Source organism: Lithobates pipiens, unplaced genomic scaffold (assembly GCF_037356315.1).
Source record: "Lithobates pipiens isolate NorthernLeopardFrog02 unplaced genomic scaffold, aLitPip1_a1.2 Scaffold_19, whole genome shotgun sequence".
Lineage (NCBI taxonomy): Eukaryota > Metazoa > Chordata > Amphibia > Anura > Ranidae > Lithobates > Lithobates pipiens.
Window position 1 is genome coordinate 554,080,058 of NW_027507764.1, and position 16,827 is coordinate 554,096,884.

At 43.3% G+C, this 16,827-nt stretch overlaps 1 protein-coding gene and 1 non-coding gene across 3 annotated transcripts in view; both read left to right on the forward strand.

Annotated features, from left to right (window-relative positions):
* Window positions 1-15,017, forward strand: part of FAM91A1 (family with sequence similarity 91 member A1) — a 109,499-nt gene extending 94,482 nt beyond the window's left edge. For both annotated transcript variants that reach the window (XM_077493302.1, XM_077493303.1), the window contains exons 20-24: window positions 4,914-5,066; window positions 9,122-9,226; window positions 11,538-11,661; window positions 11,857-11,926; window positions 14,114-15,017. In XM_077493302.1, coding sequence (XP_077349428.1) covers window positions 4,914-5,066; window positions 9,122-9,226; window positions 11,538-11,661; window positions 11,857-11,926; window positions 14,114-14,305 — 644 coding nt within the window. In that variant the 3' untranslated portion in view covers window positions 14,306-15,017. The remainder of the gene's footprint in view (window positions 1-4,913; window positions 5,067-9,121; window positions 9,227-11,537; window positions 11,662-11,856; window positions 11,927-14,113) is intronic.
* Window positions 1,063-1,193, forward strand: LOC143999841 (small nucleolar RNA SNORA63). The gene has a single exon (XR_013278162.1). It is a non-coding gene; the product is annotated as a small nucleolar RNA SNORA63 (small nucleolar RNA).
* Window positions 15,018-16,827: the final 1,810 nt, after the last annotated feature.

Consider the following 16,827-nt stretch of genomic DNA (forward strand, 5'->3'; position numbering starts at 1 on the left):
TTTTTTTTACTAGTAATGGCGGCGATCAGCGTTTTTTTTTTATTGTGACTGCGACATTAAGGCGGACACAGCAGACATTTTTGACACATTTTTGGGACCTTTGTCATTTATACAGCAATCATTGCTATTAAAATGCATTGATTCCTGTGTAAATGACGCTGGCAGTGAAGGAGTTAACCACTAGGGGGCAGTGTAGGGGTTATGTATGACGTTATGTGTTTTTTTTGTTTTTTTTTATTGTAGGGAGGCGTGGCCTTGCATGTGATGTCACTGATCGTCCTTCCCTATAAAAGGGAAGAGACGATCGGTGACAGCCACACTAGGAAGCACAGGGAGAGGTTTGTTTACACAGACCTCTCCTCATTCTTCAGCTCTGTGACCCAATCGCGGGACACCAGCGGCAATTGGGTCCCGCGACCACGGTCACGGACTGGGTCACAGGACCGGGTCGGGAGCGTGCCGCCGGCGGCACGCTCCCAACCCACGGCTGGGCACTTAAAAAGCAACTTACAGCAACGTACTTGTGCCCAGCCGTGCCATTCTGCCGACGTATATCAGCGTGAGGCGGTCCGTAAGTGGTTAAATGGTTAAAAGCACTGCCATATATTTTTAGCCGTTTCTGTCCTTTGGAGGAGGTATGTCTTCCTTTTTCAGTGCTACAGAGATAACCGAAAATGAAGATGAAATCTCTTCCATAGTAGGGAAAATCCTCTGGAAACCCTTGTTCTGTACAGGCTCTTTTGGTGTCTGCATCCACCCTGAACCAGTGAGAGACCCGGCAGTCTGCATTTAGGGTTGTCCAGCCGCTCCTGCACAGCTGTTACATTTTTACATGCGCCTGCGTCCACCTCCATACGCTGCCTGCATGCAGCTCAGGGCTGACACCAAAACAAAGGCAGCATGTATGAACGAGGCCTTAGACAATCGTTGCTTTGATGCTTATCAAATGCATATTTTCAGGAAGAAATTATAATAAAATTAAATGCACAATATAAAACCCAATTTTTTTGTAAAATTTTAATTCTAAAGATGGGGTTCCGGCAAGTAAATTGATACCAAACAAAGCAGGTTAAGTTACAGTATAGCTGTGAAGTGCTGTTCTGTCGTTCCCCCTGCAAATAATAAATTGTTTCCTACTATCCCTGTCTGTTCTGAAACAAATACAGCCGGCAGGGACGCTTGGTCTCAAACAGGTCTTGTCTATAATATGGCATGTAGTTCATTCCCCAGGCTATCTTTACAAAGCTTTACAAAGCTTTAAAAAAAAAAAAAAATGATAGCAAACATGTAAACTCCTAAAATTGTGTGCACCCATGATATTGCAAAAAAAAACGATAGTATCCAAAAATCTCCATAGGTGATGCTTTCAAAGTTTACCTACACGTGTACACCCGGTGCTATACAGCCGCTCAAATCGCTTTTACTTTATAGTTGGGAGCCGGCTGACCAAACTGATCACATGCTGCTACTACGTCCATCAGCTTGTGTTCATCCCTTCACTCCCTGGTCATACTACATACGGCCAAAGAGCTAAAAGTAGTTAAAGGAGAAGTATGGCTAAAACTCTCTATGGCCATGCTTCTCTTGTGAGTCACAGGGGTGTACTTAGTTTTTCACTCCTGTGAACCAGGTTCAGCTGACAGCGGGCTAAAGACCGATGTTATCTGACATCATGGAGCAGGTCCAGGCTCTGCAGGAATACCGACAATAACGCGGGGATCATCCCAGATGCCTGACAGCTGCTCCTTCCTTCTGTACAGCCCAGTGCTTAAAGTGGAGGGCCATCCTCAAAAAAAAAATACATTAAAAATTTGAAAAAAATCTTAAAAAAAAAAAATGAAAAAAGTTTTTTTTTTTTACTTACCAGAAATACCTGTTGCTAGGCACATCATCCTAATCTGCCTCTTCTTACTCCGCGGAGATCTTCTTTCTTCTCTCCTCGTCGCGTTGTCTTCTGGTTAATGGGTCGCGCTGTGTTCTGGGAACTGTGTGTCCCAGAACACAGCGCGTCCCATTCACAAAGCGATGCGCGACTCGCGCATGTGCAGTAGGAAACAGGCAGCGAAGCCGCAAGGCTCCACTGCCTGTTTCCCTTAGAAAGAATGGCGGCGCCGAGAGCCGAGGAACGGGTCGGCCTCAGGAGGCCGACATCGCGGGCGCCCTGGACAGGTAAGTCGGCTTATTAAGTCAGCAGCTGCAGTGTTTGCAGCAGCTGACTTTAAATTTATTTTTTTTTTTTTAACCGGCCCTCCTCTTTAACCACTTCGGACCCAGGCCAATTCTGACAATTCTCTCCTACATGTAAAATTCCTAATTTTTTTGCTAGAAAATTACATAGAACCCCCAAACATTATATATATGTATTTTTTAGCAAAGACCCTAGAGAATACAATGGCGGTCATTGCAACTTTTTATCTCGCACGGTATTTGCGCAGCAATTTTTCAAACGCGTTTTTTTCAGAAAAAAAACTTTCGTGCTTAAAAAAAAAAAAAAAAAAACAGTAAAGTTAGCCCAATTTTTTTGCATAATGTGAAAGAGGAGGATACGCCGAGTAAATAGATACCCAACATGTCACGCTTCAAAATTGCACACGCTCGTGGAATGGCGCCAAACCTTGGTATTTAAAAATCCCCATAGGCGACGCTTTCAATTTTTTTTACTGGTTACATATTTTGGGTTACAGAGGAGGTCCAGGGCTAGAATTATTGCTCTCGCTCTAACGTTTGCGGCGATACCTCACATGTGTGGTTTGAACACCGTTTTCATATGTGGGCGGGACTTGCGTATGCGTTCGCTTCTGTGTGCGAGTTCACGGGGACAGGGGCACTTTAAATATTTTTTTTTTTTTATTGTTAATTTAATTTTTAGTTTTTTAGTTTTACACTTAAAAAAAAAAAAAAAAATTGATTACTTTTATTCCTATTACAAGGAATGTAAACATCCCTTGTAATAGGAATATGGCACGATCGGACCTATTTACAGACCCCATATCTCACCTCTAGGCTGGGAAGAATAAAAAAAAAAAAAAAAAAACGATCATGGCTTCCTAGCCAGATTGGCGCCGTTAATTTAAATACCGAGGCCGAGCGTGACGTCATAACATCGCGCCCGGCCTCCGAACGATCATAGAGACTCCGGGGACAATCTAGTCCACCGGAAATCCCTATGATTACTTGCTGGGGCCGGCGGATCCTGTGACCGACTCACCGATGGAAACGGTGAGTCGGTAGAAGCACCGGAGGGAGGGGGGGGGCGTCCCCTCCCGCCGCCCGTAAGAACGATCAAGCGGCGGAACAGCCGTTATGATCATTCTTATGGTGTAGGGAATCGCCGGCTGAAAACGGCAATATCTGAATGATGTCTGTGGCCACCGGCATCATTTAGATATAACCACCGAAACCCCATGACGTCAATAGACGTAGTGCGGGTCTCAAGTGGTTAACCACTTCAATACTGGGCATTTGCACCCCCTTCCCGCCCAGGCCAGTTTTCCGTTTTCAGCGCTGTCGCATTGTGGATGACAATTGCGTGGTCATGCAACACTGTACCCAAATTACATTTTTAGCATTTTTTCCCTCCCCCCCCACAAATAGAGCTTTGTTTTGGAGGTATTTGATCACCTCTGTGGTTTTTATTTTTTGCGCTTTAAAGAAAAGAAGAGTGACAAGTTTGAGGAAAAAAAAACGCAATATTTTTTACTTTTTGCGCTAATAAATATCCTAATTTAAAAAAAAAACACAATTTTTCCTCAGTTTAGGCCGATTTATATTCTTCTACATATTTTTGGTAATAAAAATCGCATTAAACTTATATTTTTTGGATTGCGCAAAGGTTATAGTGCCTACAAAATAGAGGATAGATTTATGGCTTTTTTTTTTTTTTTTTTTTTTTTTTTACTAGTAATGGCGGTGATCTGCGATTTTTATACATCGGACACTCTGACATTATTTTGGGACCATTAACATTTATACAGTGATCAGTGCTATAAAAATGCACTGATTACTGTATAAATGTCGTTGGCAGGGAATGGGCTAACACTAGGGGGCGATCAAGAAGTTAAATGTGTTGCCTAGGGAGGGATTCTAACTGGGGGGGGGGGACTTGCAAGAGGTGGAGAGCGATCAGTGTTCCTCTGTACTGGGAACACTCGATCGGTATCCTCTCCCCTGACAAGACGTGGATCTGTGTGTTTACAGATCCACGTCCCGGCAATCGCGGACACCGGGGCCACTGGGCACGCCCACCGGCTCCCGAGTGACGGCCGGGAAGACCAGGACATCTCTAGCACTTGTTATCTGTAATTGTTGGCCCGGGACACTATGCAGATTTGGATTTGACGAGATATGTACTTTAATAAGAGTTGTTATAAAATTTTTATAAACTGCCTATTACTGCACTAGATGGTGCTTCCCTTTCTATACTTTGTTCACACACACACAAGAGTAGTAGTGGGGGAAATTGCATGCGATTGGGACAGGAATCACATCGCACATGCAATTCTTTTTGGTGCGATTTGAGCCCATTCATTTACGGGCTCAAATTGCACCACAAAGGTATTGACGAGTACGTGACCAAAAGTATCCATACTGGTACTCGCTGATAAAATGTTTTTTTTAAAACTATCAATGCATGCCTCCTCACCGCTCTGTGCTCAAAGAAGACCTGAGAACTGAGCGATCAGCGGTCTTTGATCTCTCAGTTCTCAGTATAGAGCCAGTGGGGGGACAGATGCAGCATTAGATCAATGCTGCAGCTATCTAGGAAATAGCTGGACAGGTGAGTGTTTATTAAAAGTCAGCAGCTACAGTATTTGTAGCTGCTGACTTTTATTTTTTATTTTTTTTACTATAATTCCTCTTTTAAATTTTCACAAATTTGCAATTGATAAAAACTATTTCTTCTTTATCATCAGACTTCTCCAGCCTCAATATGGGAGCCCATAAAGCCTTAAAGGTCTTGAGGGAAAGGATAGATCTGGAGCACTTCTGTGGATACATTACCATGCTGAACCCCAGGAGCCAACATGTCATCCAGAGGAGACTGAGCGACGCGTCTGATGGGAAAGGTGATCCGCTGGTTTGTTCCTGTGGTTTAAGAGCCGTTCTAGCAAACACTGAAAGATATCTGCTAAGCTCTGTTCACATTTAAAGCCCAGTTGAACGTAAAGAAACAAAATGTTGCCCCAGCTCCACTGCCAATATAAGAGTTCACGAACTGTGATCCGGTGCTCTAGCCAGGGCGATCAGGCCCCACAGGTGCAATTCTTGAATCGGGAAAGCTGGCAACTTGGATGCTCTTGAATAAAAGTACTTTATTTGTTACATGGATACAGGCCAAAAACTGACGCGTTTCAGCTACGAAGCCTTTGATGAAGGCTTCATAGCCAAAATGCGTCAGTTTATAACCTGTGCACGTGTATCCATGTAACAAATAAAGTACTTTTATTCAAGAGCATCTGAGTTGCCAGCCTTCCTGATTCAAGCATTTCACCAGTTGAACTTAGACTAAATACGATAGAGTGGAACCTTGGTTAATGAGTAATGTGGTTAACGACCGTTTTGAAAGACGAGCAACTTTTTTTTTTTTAAATCCTTACTCGGATTGCGAGTGTTGTCTCACAAAATGAGCAGGATTCAAGCTAATGTGGTGTGCAGTACCACATATGGGCAGAGGTGCAGGGGCGCTGGTGACACTCACAACCGTTCAGAGCCGTTTGAAATACTCTGTTCCCAAGTGTTTCTGAGCCTTTCCAAGGGTTTCTGAGTATAGACCGAGCCGAGTATTTCTGAGGCACTCCCCCCCGACCTCTGGACACATGCGGTAGTGCATGCAAATGCGGAACAAATTATCTTAGTTTCCATTGACTTCTATAGGGGAACTCGCTTTGATATGCGAGTGCTTTTGGATTACAAGCATTCTCCTGGAACGGATTATGTTTGTAATCCAAGGTTCCGCTGTACTAACATCTTTCATGTTTATAGTCTTGCCTCCAGTCTTCTGTTACAGTACTTGTGCAGAGTGTCCAAATATGATGGTTCAGTCTAATAAGTACCAGAGGTAGGCCCAGTGCACTCAGTCATCAGCACTGTGTAATAGACAGGTGCGCCCTTTTCCTTGCATTATATACTAGCCCATTATGCTTTTACTTTGCAGGGAACAAAGGAGGAAGTAAACCCCATCAGGGTTTACTTCCTCCTAAAGAGTCCATTCACACGAGATATGGTAAAACTGTGTTGAGTATCTATTCCAGTCTATTCCAGTGCAGTCCCATCACATGGATAAGGCAAAATGCCTTTTTTTCCTATGTGCCCCATTTACAGCAATGCGTTGTGGTGGTGTGCAGGTACAGTGTGCTTATAAAACAGACTGTATGCGGTGAGAGACAATCCACTGCCTCACACTGCGTGGTTGACAGTTGAACTTTGAGATGTTTTTGTGACATCTCAATAAACTGGAAGATTTGGCTGCTGAATGCCTAGGCCATTTTTTTTGCAATTCAGCACTGCGTCGCTTTAACTGAGAATTGCGCAGTCGTGCGGCATTGCACACAAAATTTTCCCCACAAATAGAGTTTTCTTTTGGTGGTATTTGATCACCTCTGCGGTTTTTATTTTTTGTGCTATAAACAAAAAAATTTGTGACACTTTTGAAAAAAAAAAAAAAGCAATATTTTTTTACGATTTCATAAATATCCCCATTTATATATATATATATATATGTAAAAATGTATGTGATTCCTTTTGAGTGGCTAACTGAATATACACTATATTTCCATAAGTATTGGGACGCCTGCCTTTACCCGCACATGAACCTTATTGGCATCCCAGACTTAAGGCCCGTACACACGATACAAAAATCGTAAGTAAAATTTCGTCCGATGAACAATCTGCCGATTTTCGAATCTTTAGTATGGTTTTTTTTCCACAGCCGATTCCGATTTTCCGTACGACAAAAGCTGGAAGTGCAGACTAAAATTTTTGTCGGATGTGAACACAACATCCGATTTTCGTTTCATTAGTACAGTTTTCGCCCCAAAAGACTACACATGCTCAGAAACGAAAAAGAACACCTACAAAACTATTAAACACATTACGTCACTTCTGAAGTTGAATTCTATCGTATGAGAATTGTGAGTAACCTCTTCACTTTCGACGTGAGACTAGCATGCAACAAAAAAACGGACGACCTTCTGAAAATCGGATCGTGTATAAGGCTTAAGTCCATAGGGTTCAATATTGAGTTGGCCCACCCTTTGCAGCTATAACAGCTTCAACTCTTCTGGGAAGGATGTCCACAAGGTTTGTGCACTTTATTTTTATGCTTTGTGCACTGGTCCAAATCATTTGGTGGAGGGGGGGGGGATTATGGTGTGGGTTTTTTTTTTTTTTTTTCAGAGGTTTGGCTTGGCCCCTTAGTTCCAGTTAAGAGAACTCTTAAGGTGTCAGCAAAGCAAGACATTTTGGACAATTCCATGCTCTCAACTTTGTGGGAACAGTTTGGGGGTGGTCCCTTCCTGTTCCAAAATGACTGAACACCCGTGCACAAAGAAAGGTCCATAAAGACATGGATGAGCAAGTTTGGGGTGGAGGAGCTTGACTGGCCTGCACAGAGTCCTGACCTCAACCCAACAGAACACCTTATGGATGGATTAGAGTGGAGACTGCAAGCCAGACCTTCTCGCCCAACATCAGTGCCCGACCTGGCCTGACAAATGCGTTTCTGGAAGAATGGTCAAACATTCCCATAGACGCACTCGTAAACCTTGTGGACAGTCTTACCAGAGGAGTTGAAGCTGTTATAACTGCAAAGGGTGGGCCAACTCAATATTGAACCCTACGGACTAAGACTGGGATTCCATTAAAGTTCATGTAAAGGCAGGCGTCCCAATACTTTTAATAATATAGTGTATTTTGAAATGGATGCCTTCAAAAACACTAAGGCCCCTTTCACATTTGTGTGACTTGTCCTGTGACTGCAAAGTCACATGACATGTCGTATCCCATGATTTCCTATGAATACCATTCATATCTGTGCAACGTCAGGTCACAGCAACTTCAAAATAGTCCCTGTACTACTTTGGTCTGACTTGGATGTGACTTGAGCTCAGTCTGTAAACTGCCAGATGTCATTATGGCTCCAGCCACTCACCGCGCCGTAACCGCGAACCCAGAAGGCACGCCAAGGGTAAAATGTCAGCTCCCTCGGCTGTGACCGGGATCCGATTCCAACGCCTCGATCGAAGGTAAGCATTTCATAATTAGCTATTATGCGGTGCATACTAGCTCATTATGCCTTTGCCTTACAGGTTTTTTGGGGTTTTTTGCCTGATGCCATCAACACAAACTCAAAGCTGGTCAACACAGGCCATGGCATATCCATTGTGGTAATGTTGCCTCTGTGAGCTCTGAAATAGATGGACAGACTCTTCCAAAGAAAACCACTGAGGGTTGACTTGTCAAAATCAGTAGCCTTGTTATATTGTACAGAGACAAGCTGACACAGCTCCATGCCCATCGGGAGTCTGTCACGTGGTGCCAATCATGCTACTGAGCCCATCTTCGTTTTCTAATGGCAAAACCATCTCTACAGTTAAAGAGGGTGATGAGTTCCCTGATGGGTTTACTTCTTCTTTGATTCCCTGCAAAGGTAAAGCATAATGGACTACTATGCATCACTTACCTGACACAGGAGCCAGCGAAGTCACCACTGTGCCCTGTAGTCCGAGCCTCCATCTTCTTGGTGGGTCTCGCTGCTCCGGCACTGTCATTCATCGGAGCCCCAGTGACGTCACTCCCGCGTGCATGCGCCGTAGACAGCGGTGCCTGTGTTTTGGCAAATATCTCCTAAACCATGTAGGTTTAGGAGATATTTCTTGGACCTACAGGTAAGCCTTAATCTAGGCTTACCTGTAGGTCAAAGTGGTTTGTAAGGGTTTACAACTACTTTAAGGCACAACATAGCAGACTGCAGATATGTACAACTAGACTAAGGCTCTGATTTACTTCCTGATGACTTGTTAAAAGGGAAACTAATTCTGGTCAATGTTATTGCTTTTCTTATTTTTTATTTTATTTTTATAGTGTGATTTCTCATATTGTTCTTCTTGTCTGCCTAATACAGATGAATCTGGCCTGGCACTGGGCCCTGATGTTGATGGTAGCACAGAATCATTTGAGCTTGTTGTAGAAGAAGCTGCTGTAGACCTGGGACAGAAGGCCATTGATGGTAAATATGAGTGGATCTAAACACTTTATTTATGAGTCTTACATAAAATGTGAGTCTTGTGTGACAGTAAAGCTGCGCATATATAGGCAGTTTTGGGCCCCTGACACCCCTCCAGCATGACTTTAGGAGATCCAGCCTATAACAGATTGGCCAAATAACTATAGCAAGCACATGCAACACACATTTTTCATTGTACAAAAGAAGCTTTTAAATTTGAGTGGATACATTTTAGACAGTAGACCCCCGTACACGCTATTAGATTTTGTGCAGATTTTTGTCTTCAGATTTGTCGAAACCATATAATATGAGGTCAAACCTTAGGAGTTTCAATTTGTATGCAATCAGGCAGGCCCTTCCACTCAATGTTTTGGTAAATTTGAAGACAAAAACCTGCAGAAACTCTAATCGTGTGTATGGGGTCTAAGTCTGAATTTTTTATTTTTTTTTAAATTGTAACTTTCCAAAATAAAATAAACACATACTGTAAATCAGTGTTTCTCAACTCCAGTCCTCAAGACACCCCAACAGGTCATGTTTTCAGGATTTCCCCCAGATGAAAACGGCTGTGGTAATTACTAAGGCAGTGGAACCAATCAAATCACCTGTGCAAATCGATGGAAATCCTGAAAACATGACCTGTTGGGGCGCCTTGAGGACTGGAGTTAAGAAACACTGCTGTATATGATATAGCCTTCACTAGCATTAGTCAGAAAATGAAGTCCTGATAGATCACATCAGGCTTGCCCCTTTTGCAGGAATAAATATTTAATACATTAAAAGTGAGTGGCTGGCTATACTGTTTAAAATCCAGTAATGCACTGTCTCACCCTGCTCTGCACATGCTCAGTTGCTGTCTATTTTTAGGCACTGTGACATTATTTGTAGAGGTCAATCTGCTACCAGCCTAAAAATGTACTGCTGTTCTGGGGCTCTGGGCTTCAGCAAAATGGCCGCCTCCAGGAAGAAGAAACGGGAGCAGCGCTGGAAGCAATTTACAGCATGTACTAGTTTTGGTATAATGATTATTATTGTGGGATGTATGTTCCTTGCTACTGAACATTTGATTAAAAAAAACAACTATTATTGGTAAAGTTCCACTTTAGGCTGGGTTCACACCGCTGCGGCTGGGAGACCCGGATGTGATTCGCACCGCACTGCAGTGCAAATCACATCCGATCTCTGTGCGATGCGAGTTCAGCCATACAGATAGTATGGCTGAATTCGCATCGCACCCGCTCCAGACTCACACAGGACCCTTTTTTTGGTCCGCAGCAGAATCGGATCGCATGGGTGTTCACACCATGCGATCCGATTCATGTCCGAGTTTGCAGATCGCACTGCGATATGCGAACTGATCTGGGGGTGTCATTAAGATTTCACTGACACTCCCAGCAGTCCGCATAGGGCAGTGTGAACTGCCGGCGGGAGGCATGCGATGTGGGAAAACGCTGTGGATTTGCGGCGTTCCCGCATCGCTCCGGTGTGAACCCAGCCTAAAACAGCAGTTTCTGTTTTTCTGAGCCTCTGGGAAATGGTTCATCGGTTGATCTTTTTAAAGGGGTTGTAAAGGCAGAAATTTTTGTTTATCTTGATGCATTCTATTCGAATCGGTGGAGTGACTTCTGTACAACCACCCTGCCCATACATGGATTGAAGTTCGTCCGCTCCCTGCTGAACCGGTTGAATTTCGATCCATGTATGGTGGGCTTTAACCACTTCAGCCCCGGAAGGTTTGGCTGCTAAATGACCAGGCCATTTTTTGCGATACGGCTCAGCAAAGTGAAATTGGAAAATGAACGGCCACACTCCAAAATAATGCCTTCATTAAATAATGCTTAATCCAAACATCAAACAGAGACATAGGTCCAGATGATAGTTGACGCGCTTCGCACCATTATTGACGCTTAATCATAGCTACTGCTATGATTAAGCGCCATTAACAGTGCGAAAGGTGTCAACTATGATCTGGACCTGTGTCTCTGTTTGATGTTTGGATTAAGCTTTATTTAATAAAGGGATTATTTTGGAGTGCGGCCGTTCATTTTTCATTTTCTGCCAGTCTTGCAATGGCTTCATGGGACTTGAAGATCCACAATAGCTGAAATGCAGAGGTTGCCTAACCCTAGACAAAACCTGCATTATTTACTGAATATACAGCTATCTGGAAATCTAAGAACGCTCATGTTTACTTTTTGGGGCCAGGCCAGAGCAAAGCTTTTAAGTGTTTCCGTTTTACTAAGAAAACCAAATCATGTGATATTCTTCCTAACATTTGTGAACGGTGATCATTAATAGACTGCATTCCTTGTAGTACCAGCTGTGGAGTCAGACTGGGTCCCGCTGGAACTGTGCTATGGAATCCCTCTGTTCGGCTCCAGACTCAATCAAACCGTGTGCAAGAAGATTGCTGGTCATGGCCTGTGCAGCAAAGACAGGTAAAGGCCCCCACTGCTGTCCGCTGTTCAGTAATAGTGCAGCACATAACATAAACTTTTGCTGCTGACTTTTGATGTTGAAATGACCTAGCTTGTCCCATACTGCACATGGGCATGTTTTATTGTGGCACAGTTAAAGCGATGAAGGTTTATGTGGAATAATAGCTTTTTCTTGTGCTCACTGTGTCTCTACAGCCTTCAACATCTCCTCCATTCCAGCCGAAAACTGTCTTTGAAAGTCCTCAGCTTTGTGCAATCACTGCAGGTAAGCTCTTCTATTCTCTTCATCATCAAATATTTAGCGTTTACCATCGTCTATGTCAGTGATGGTGAACCTTGGCACTCCAGATGTTTTGGAACTACATTTCCCATGATGCTCAACAACACTGCAGAGTGCATGAGCATCATGGGAAATGTAGTTCCAAAACATCTGGGGTGCCAAGGTTCGCCATCACTGGTCTATGTTCTCCTAGACACAGGACTATAGCATCGCTAGAACTCCAGTAAACTCTAGTGATATCTAAATTGGTAATATAGTATAAAACTTGTTGACCTTTGAGGTGACTTCTGATATTTTTTAGCTCTGGTTCACATTGGTGCAATTTGCATGTCAAATCGGTGGCAGTTGCAGGCGATCGCACCGTCCTAATCGGGGCGACAATGCATTTGCGGCACTGCACCGATTTCAAAAAGTCGTTTCTGTACTACTTTTTGCCATTTCGGGGTGCGATTTCCATTGACATCTGTGCAAATACCCGCACAGATGTCTGTGAAATCACCGCCAAAATCGGGACTGACATGCGTGAGCTTCATTCCCGCAGCTCAGTAATAACCAGGGCTTTAGGTCCGTTCACAAACACTAGATTTTACCGTGCCGATTCTGGTCCGCTGTGCCTTGCGCCTTTTTAAAGGGGACAACACAATTTCCTTTTTATTTTTAAGTGTGCCATTTCATTTATTTTGTATGCACCTGAACTGCAGCGCATAGAAACACAGACACGGAGCTGCAGCGGGGGAAAGAAAAAATGCTGTTATGTTGCAGATTACCGCAACACAGCTCAGCCAAAGGCTGCATTTAAAGCGAGGGTTCCACCCTAAAGTGGAACTTCCACTCATCGGAAACCCTCCCCCCCTCCGGTGTCACAGTTGGCACCTTTCGGGCGGGGGGGGGGGGGGGGAGGGTGCAGATACCTGTCTAAGACAGGTATTTGCACCCACTTCCAGGAATAGACTCCCACGGGAGTCTATGCCTCTTCCTGTCCCGGCGCGCTGTCTGCTGGGACACACACAGGTCTTAGAGACAGCGTGGACCATTCCTATTGCGCTGTGCGACTTGCGCATGCGCAGTAGGGAACCGGGAAATTAAGCTGCAGCCCTTTACTTCCTGATTCCCTCACATAGAACGTCGCTGGACTGCCTGTAGGTGTAGCCAAGTCTTTTTTCTGCCTATTGTCCTACTCCTGTAGGGGGCAATATTACCCTATGCTTCTGAATAATGGAGCACTGTGTCTGTCAATGAACTCAGAGAAATGGATGTTACGGTAAGTCAACAATCCCATTTTTAAACTGTCAAATCAATGGGTTTAATTCTGCTTTAAGGACCAATACAGAGGCTTATAGAGCAGGAGGCGCAGTCCAAGTTTACCTTTCAGTGGAAAACAGTGGTGGCCTGTGCATTAGAGATGCACGGGCTCCACCCCTCCTATCCAGTGCGTCTGGCACCCGTACTACATCCAGGGCACCAACCAGACAATAGGGGTGTTTGAAGCACGTGATCGGAGGCTCCAATAGGCTTCAAAAAAGGGTGGGCTCACCCAGTTGTGTGACAATAGCAAATGAATATTCGCTATTCTTGCACTAATCCTCCCCCCGGCCAATCAGGAAGCGGGTCATGAGACCAGTCACCCAATTGGCTGAAAGGACAGGCAATCCTGTTGGATTGCCTAAGAAGAGAGAGGAGATGCACGGTGAAAGCCACCATAATGGAGCAGAGGACACAGGAGCCGCAGCCCGCTGCCTGTCACCGCCCCACCCCCCTGAAGATGGGTTAAGTGCTGGACCAACTGGCAGACAGCAAGCACAAGTTCGAGTTGTGAGTTCACATAATACAAAGCCTTCTGTCATTGGGCAGGAGGTGAGAAGTTGTGGACACAGGAGCTTTATGTGACCAGCAGGTCCAGCATTGAAGCACTGGAACTGTAGCATTAGCTATGCTGTCAGTGCTCAGTAAAAATGTTAGCTATAAATTAAAGAGATAAGTCCACGAGGTGGCATGCACCTTGTTGGACTTGACCTATAGTAATCCAGCACATTGTACAAAGTAGCTGAATTTCTGGAGTTTAACTTTAAAGGGAAAATCTACCCCACAGGTGACTGGACCTACTGACCAGATTTGACCGCTTATCAGTTGTGCACATACTACTGGACTGAATCTGTTGTTCACTTTTCATAGGAAAGCGGATTTGCCATGGAGTATACCTCAGAGACTGGAACATCAAGCCTGATGGGACAACCAAGCCTGACAGAGGCCGGAGTACCACTGCCTTCCAAGAACTTAATCTTTCAAGATGGCATCCTCTCTGAGTGGAATGGGCGAGCCCGGGTCTCCAATCACCACGTGCACATGCCAAACAAGCAGGCCTGACAGCGATCAAGAACTCCGCCATCTTGTCAAACCTTTGCCCTGTTGGTGTTTGTATTTATTGCTGCTGTGTAGGTTATGTCTTTAGCAGCGTGACTCTAGAGTCAGTGGCTGGTCACTCTTTGTCCCGTGGCACGTCCCACAATTCTTCTACATTCCTAGGATGCTTTTTGTAGAATTGGAATCATTTCTAGGCCCAGTAAGAGTGCATCAAGTTATGACTAAACGTCTTACAAGAGCCACTTGTGAATGCCAGTTATCCACGGACCAAACTTTTATCATTTTTTTTTTTTTTTTTTGTTCATAAAGCCTGCTGGGCCTTGTAGTTCTACCAGATCCACCGAGTACCTAAATCTGTCGTAAACTAAGATTTTGTTAAAAATTCAAATTTATGGTTATTTATTAAAAACCCTTTCAACAAAAGTTTATCTATTAAAGCCATTCAAAAGCATTGATCTCGATAATAAGATTTTTAACATTTAAAGGAAATTGACCGTATATGTTAATGATATTTTGTAAATTTATTACAATGATTGTGAAGTATTCTCCTCAAACTGGTTACATGTACATTTTAGTCACTTTCCAATTAATGGATGTTCGCAATTAAAAAAAAACAAAAAAAAACCACAAAAGGCATGTGCTTTTTGTCGAATAATACTGTAAATCTGAAAGGAAAGCTGTTGAATAGTTTATTAAATTTCCCCTGTACAAAGGATGGTTTGTTTTTGTGTGTGTTACTTCTTATATAATGACATTTAACCCATTGCGACTGTCATCACACACATATACAGTGCCTTGCAAAAGTATTCACCCCCCTTGGCTTTTTACTTATTTTGTTACATTACAGCCTTTAGTTCAATGTTTTTTTTTAACCTGAATTATATGTGATGGATCAGAACACAATAGTCTAAGTTGGTGAAGTAAAATTAGAAAAATATATACATAAAACAATTTTTCAGAAATAAAAAACAGATACTTGGCATGTGGGTATGTATTCACCATAAAAACAGAAGAGATGCAGCACTAAATGTGTATATATAAACCCTGGAATGTGATCCAAACTATAACAAGTTAAGGAAAAAGTGCCAAGTGCATATACAATCGGTAGGTGAACTGAGAAGAAAAATAATATTAAAAAAACGTTCAAAATGGTGACATAATCATATGTACAGTGCTAATTGCATATATAATCGAGGAGTAATCCTAACGGTGTATAGGCAGTGAAACCTAATATGATACTCAAACCAAAATATAAAGACCTGTGATGGCCACAAAATATTTCATAAATGACACCATCTAAAGTAAGGAATAAAGTCAAAAATGGCAACATGTAAGTACTCAAATAAAAATAAAGTTCATCATATCATATGCGATCCCTTGAACATAATAACACTAGGTCTGCAACTAACGATTTTTTTCATAATCGATTAGTTGGCCGATTATTGTTTCAATTAATCGGTTAATAACCTTAAAAAAAAGTGTGGTGTATAATTTAGTTAAAGAGGAAGTAAACCCTGATGAGTTTACTTCCTCTTTTTTTCCCTGCAAAGGTAAAGCATAATGGACTACTATGCATCGCATAGTAGCCCATTATGTGTCACTTACCTGACACAGGAGCCAGCGAAGTCGCCGCTGTCCCCTGTAGTCCGCCGCATCCATCTTGCTTGTGGCGTCTCGCAGCTCCGCCGAATGACAGCGGCAAAGCCGCGATGACGTCACTCCCGCGCATGCGCACGGGAGTGGCGTCTCGCAGCTCCGCCGCTGTCATTCGGCAAAGCCGCGATGACGTCACTCCCGCGCATGCGCACGGGAGTCGACAAATGCGGCAGCTCCATTCTTGGAACTGCCGCGTTTAGTGCGCCTGCGCGCCGCTGTCTACGGCGCATGCGCCGTAGACAGCGGTGCCCGTTTTCGGGCAAATATCTCCTAAACCATATAGGTTTAGGAGATATTTCTTGGACCTACAGGTAAGCCTTAATCTAGGCTTACCTGTAGGCCAAAGTGGTTTGTAAGGGTTTACTTCCTCTTTAATATGTAACGTTTAAAAAAAAAAAAGTCATAATTTTTTTGCTAGAAAATTACATAGAATCCCCAAACATTATATATGTTTTTTTTAGCAAACACCCTGGAGAATACAATGGCGGTCGTTAAAACTTTTTATCTCGCACGGTATTTGCGCAGCAATTTTTCAAAAACAGTTTCATGCTTTAAAAAAAACAAAACTGTAAAGTTAGCCAAATATTTTTGCATAATGTGAAAGATGAAGATACGCCGATTAAATAGATACCCAACATGACACACTTCAAAATTGCATGCATCCATGGAATGGCGCCAAACTTTGGTACTTAGAAATCCCCATAGGCAACGCTTTTATCATTTTTTTACTGATTACATGTTTTGAGTTACAGAGGAGGTCTAGGGCTAGAATTATTGCTCTCGCTCTAACGTTCGCGGCGATACCTCACGTGTGGGGTTTGAACACCGTTTTCATATGTGGGTGGGACTTGCGTACGCATTCGCTTCTG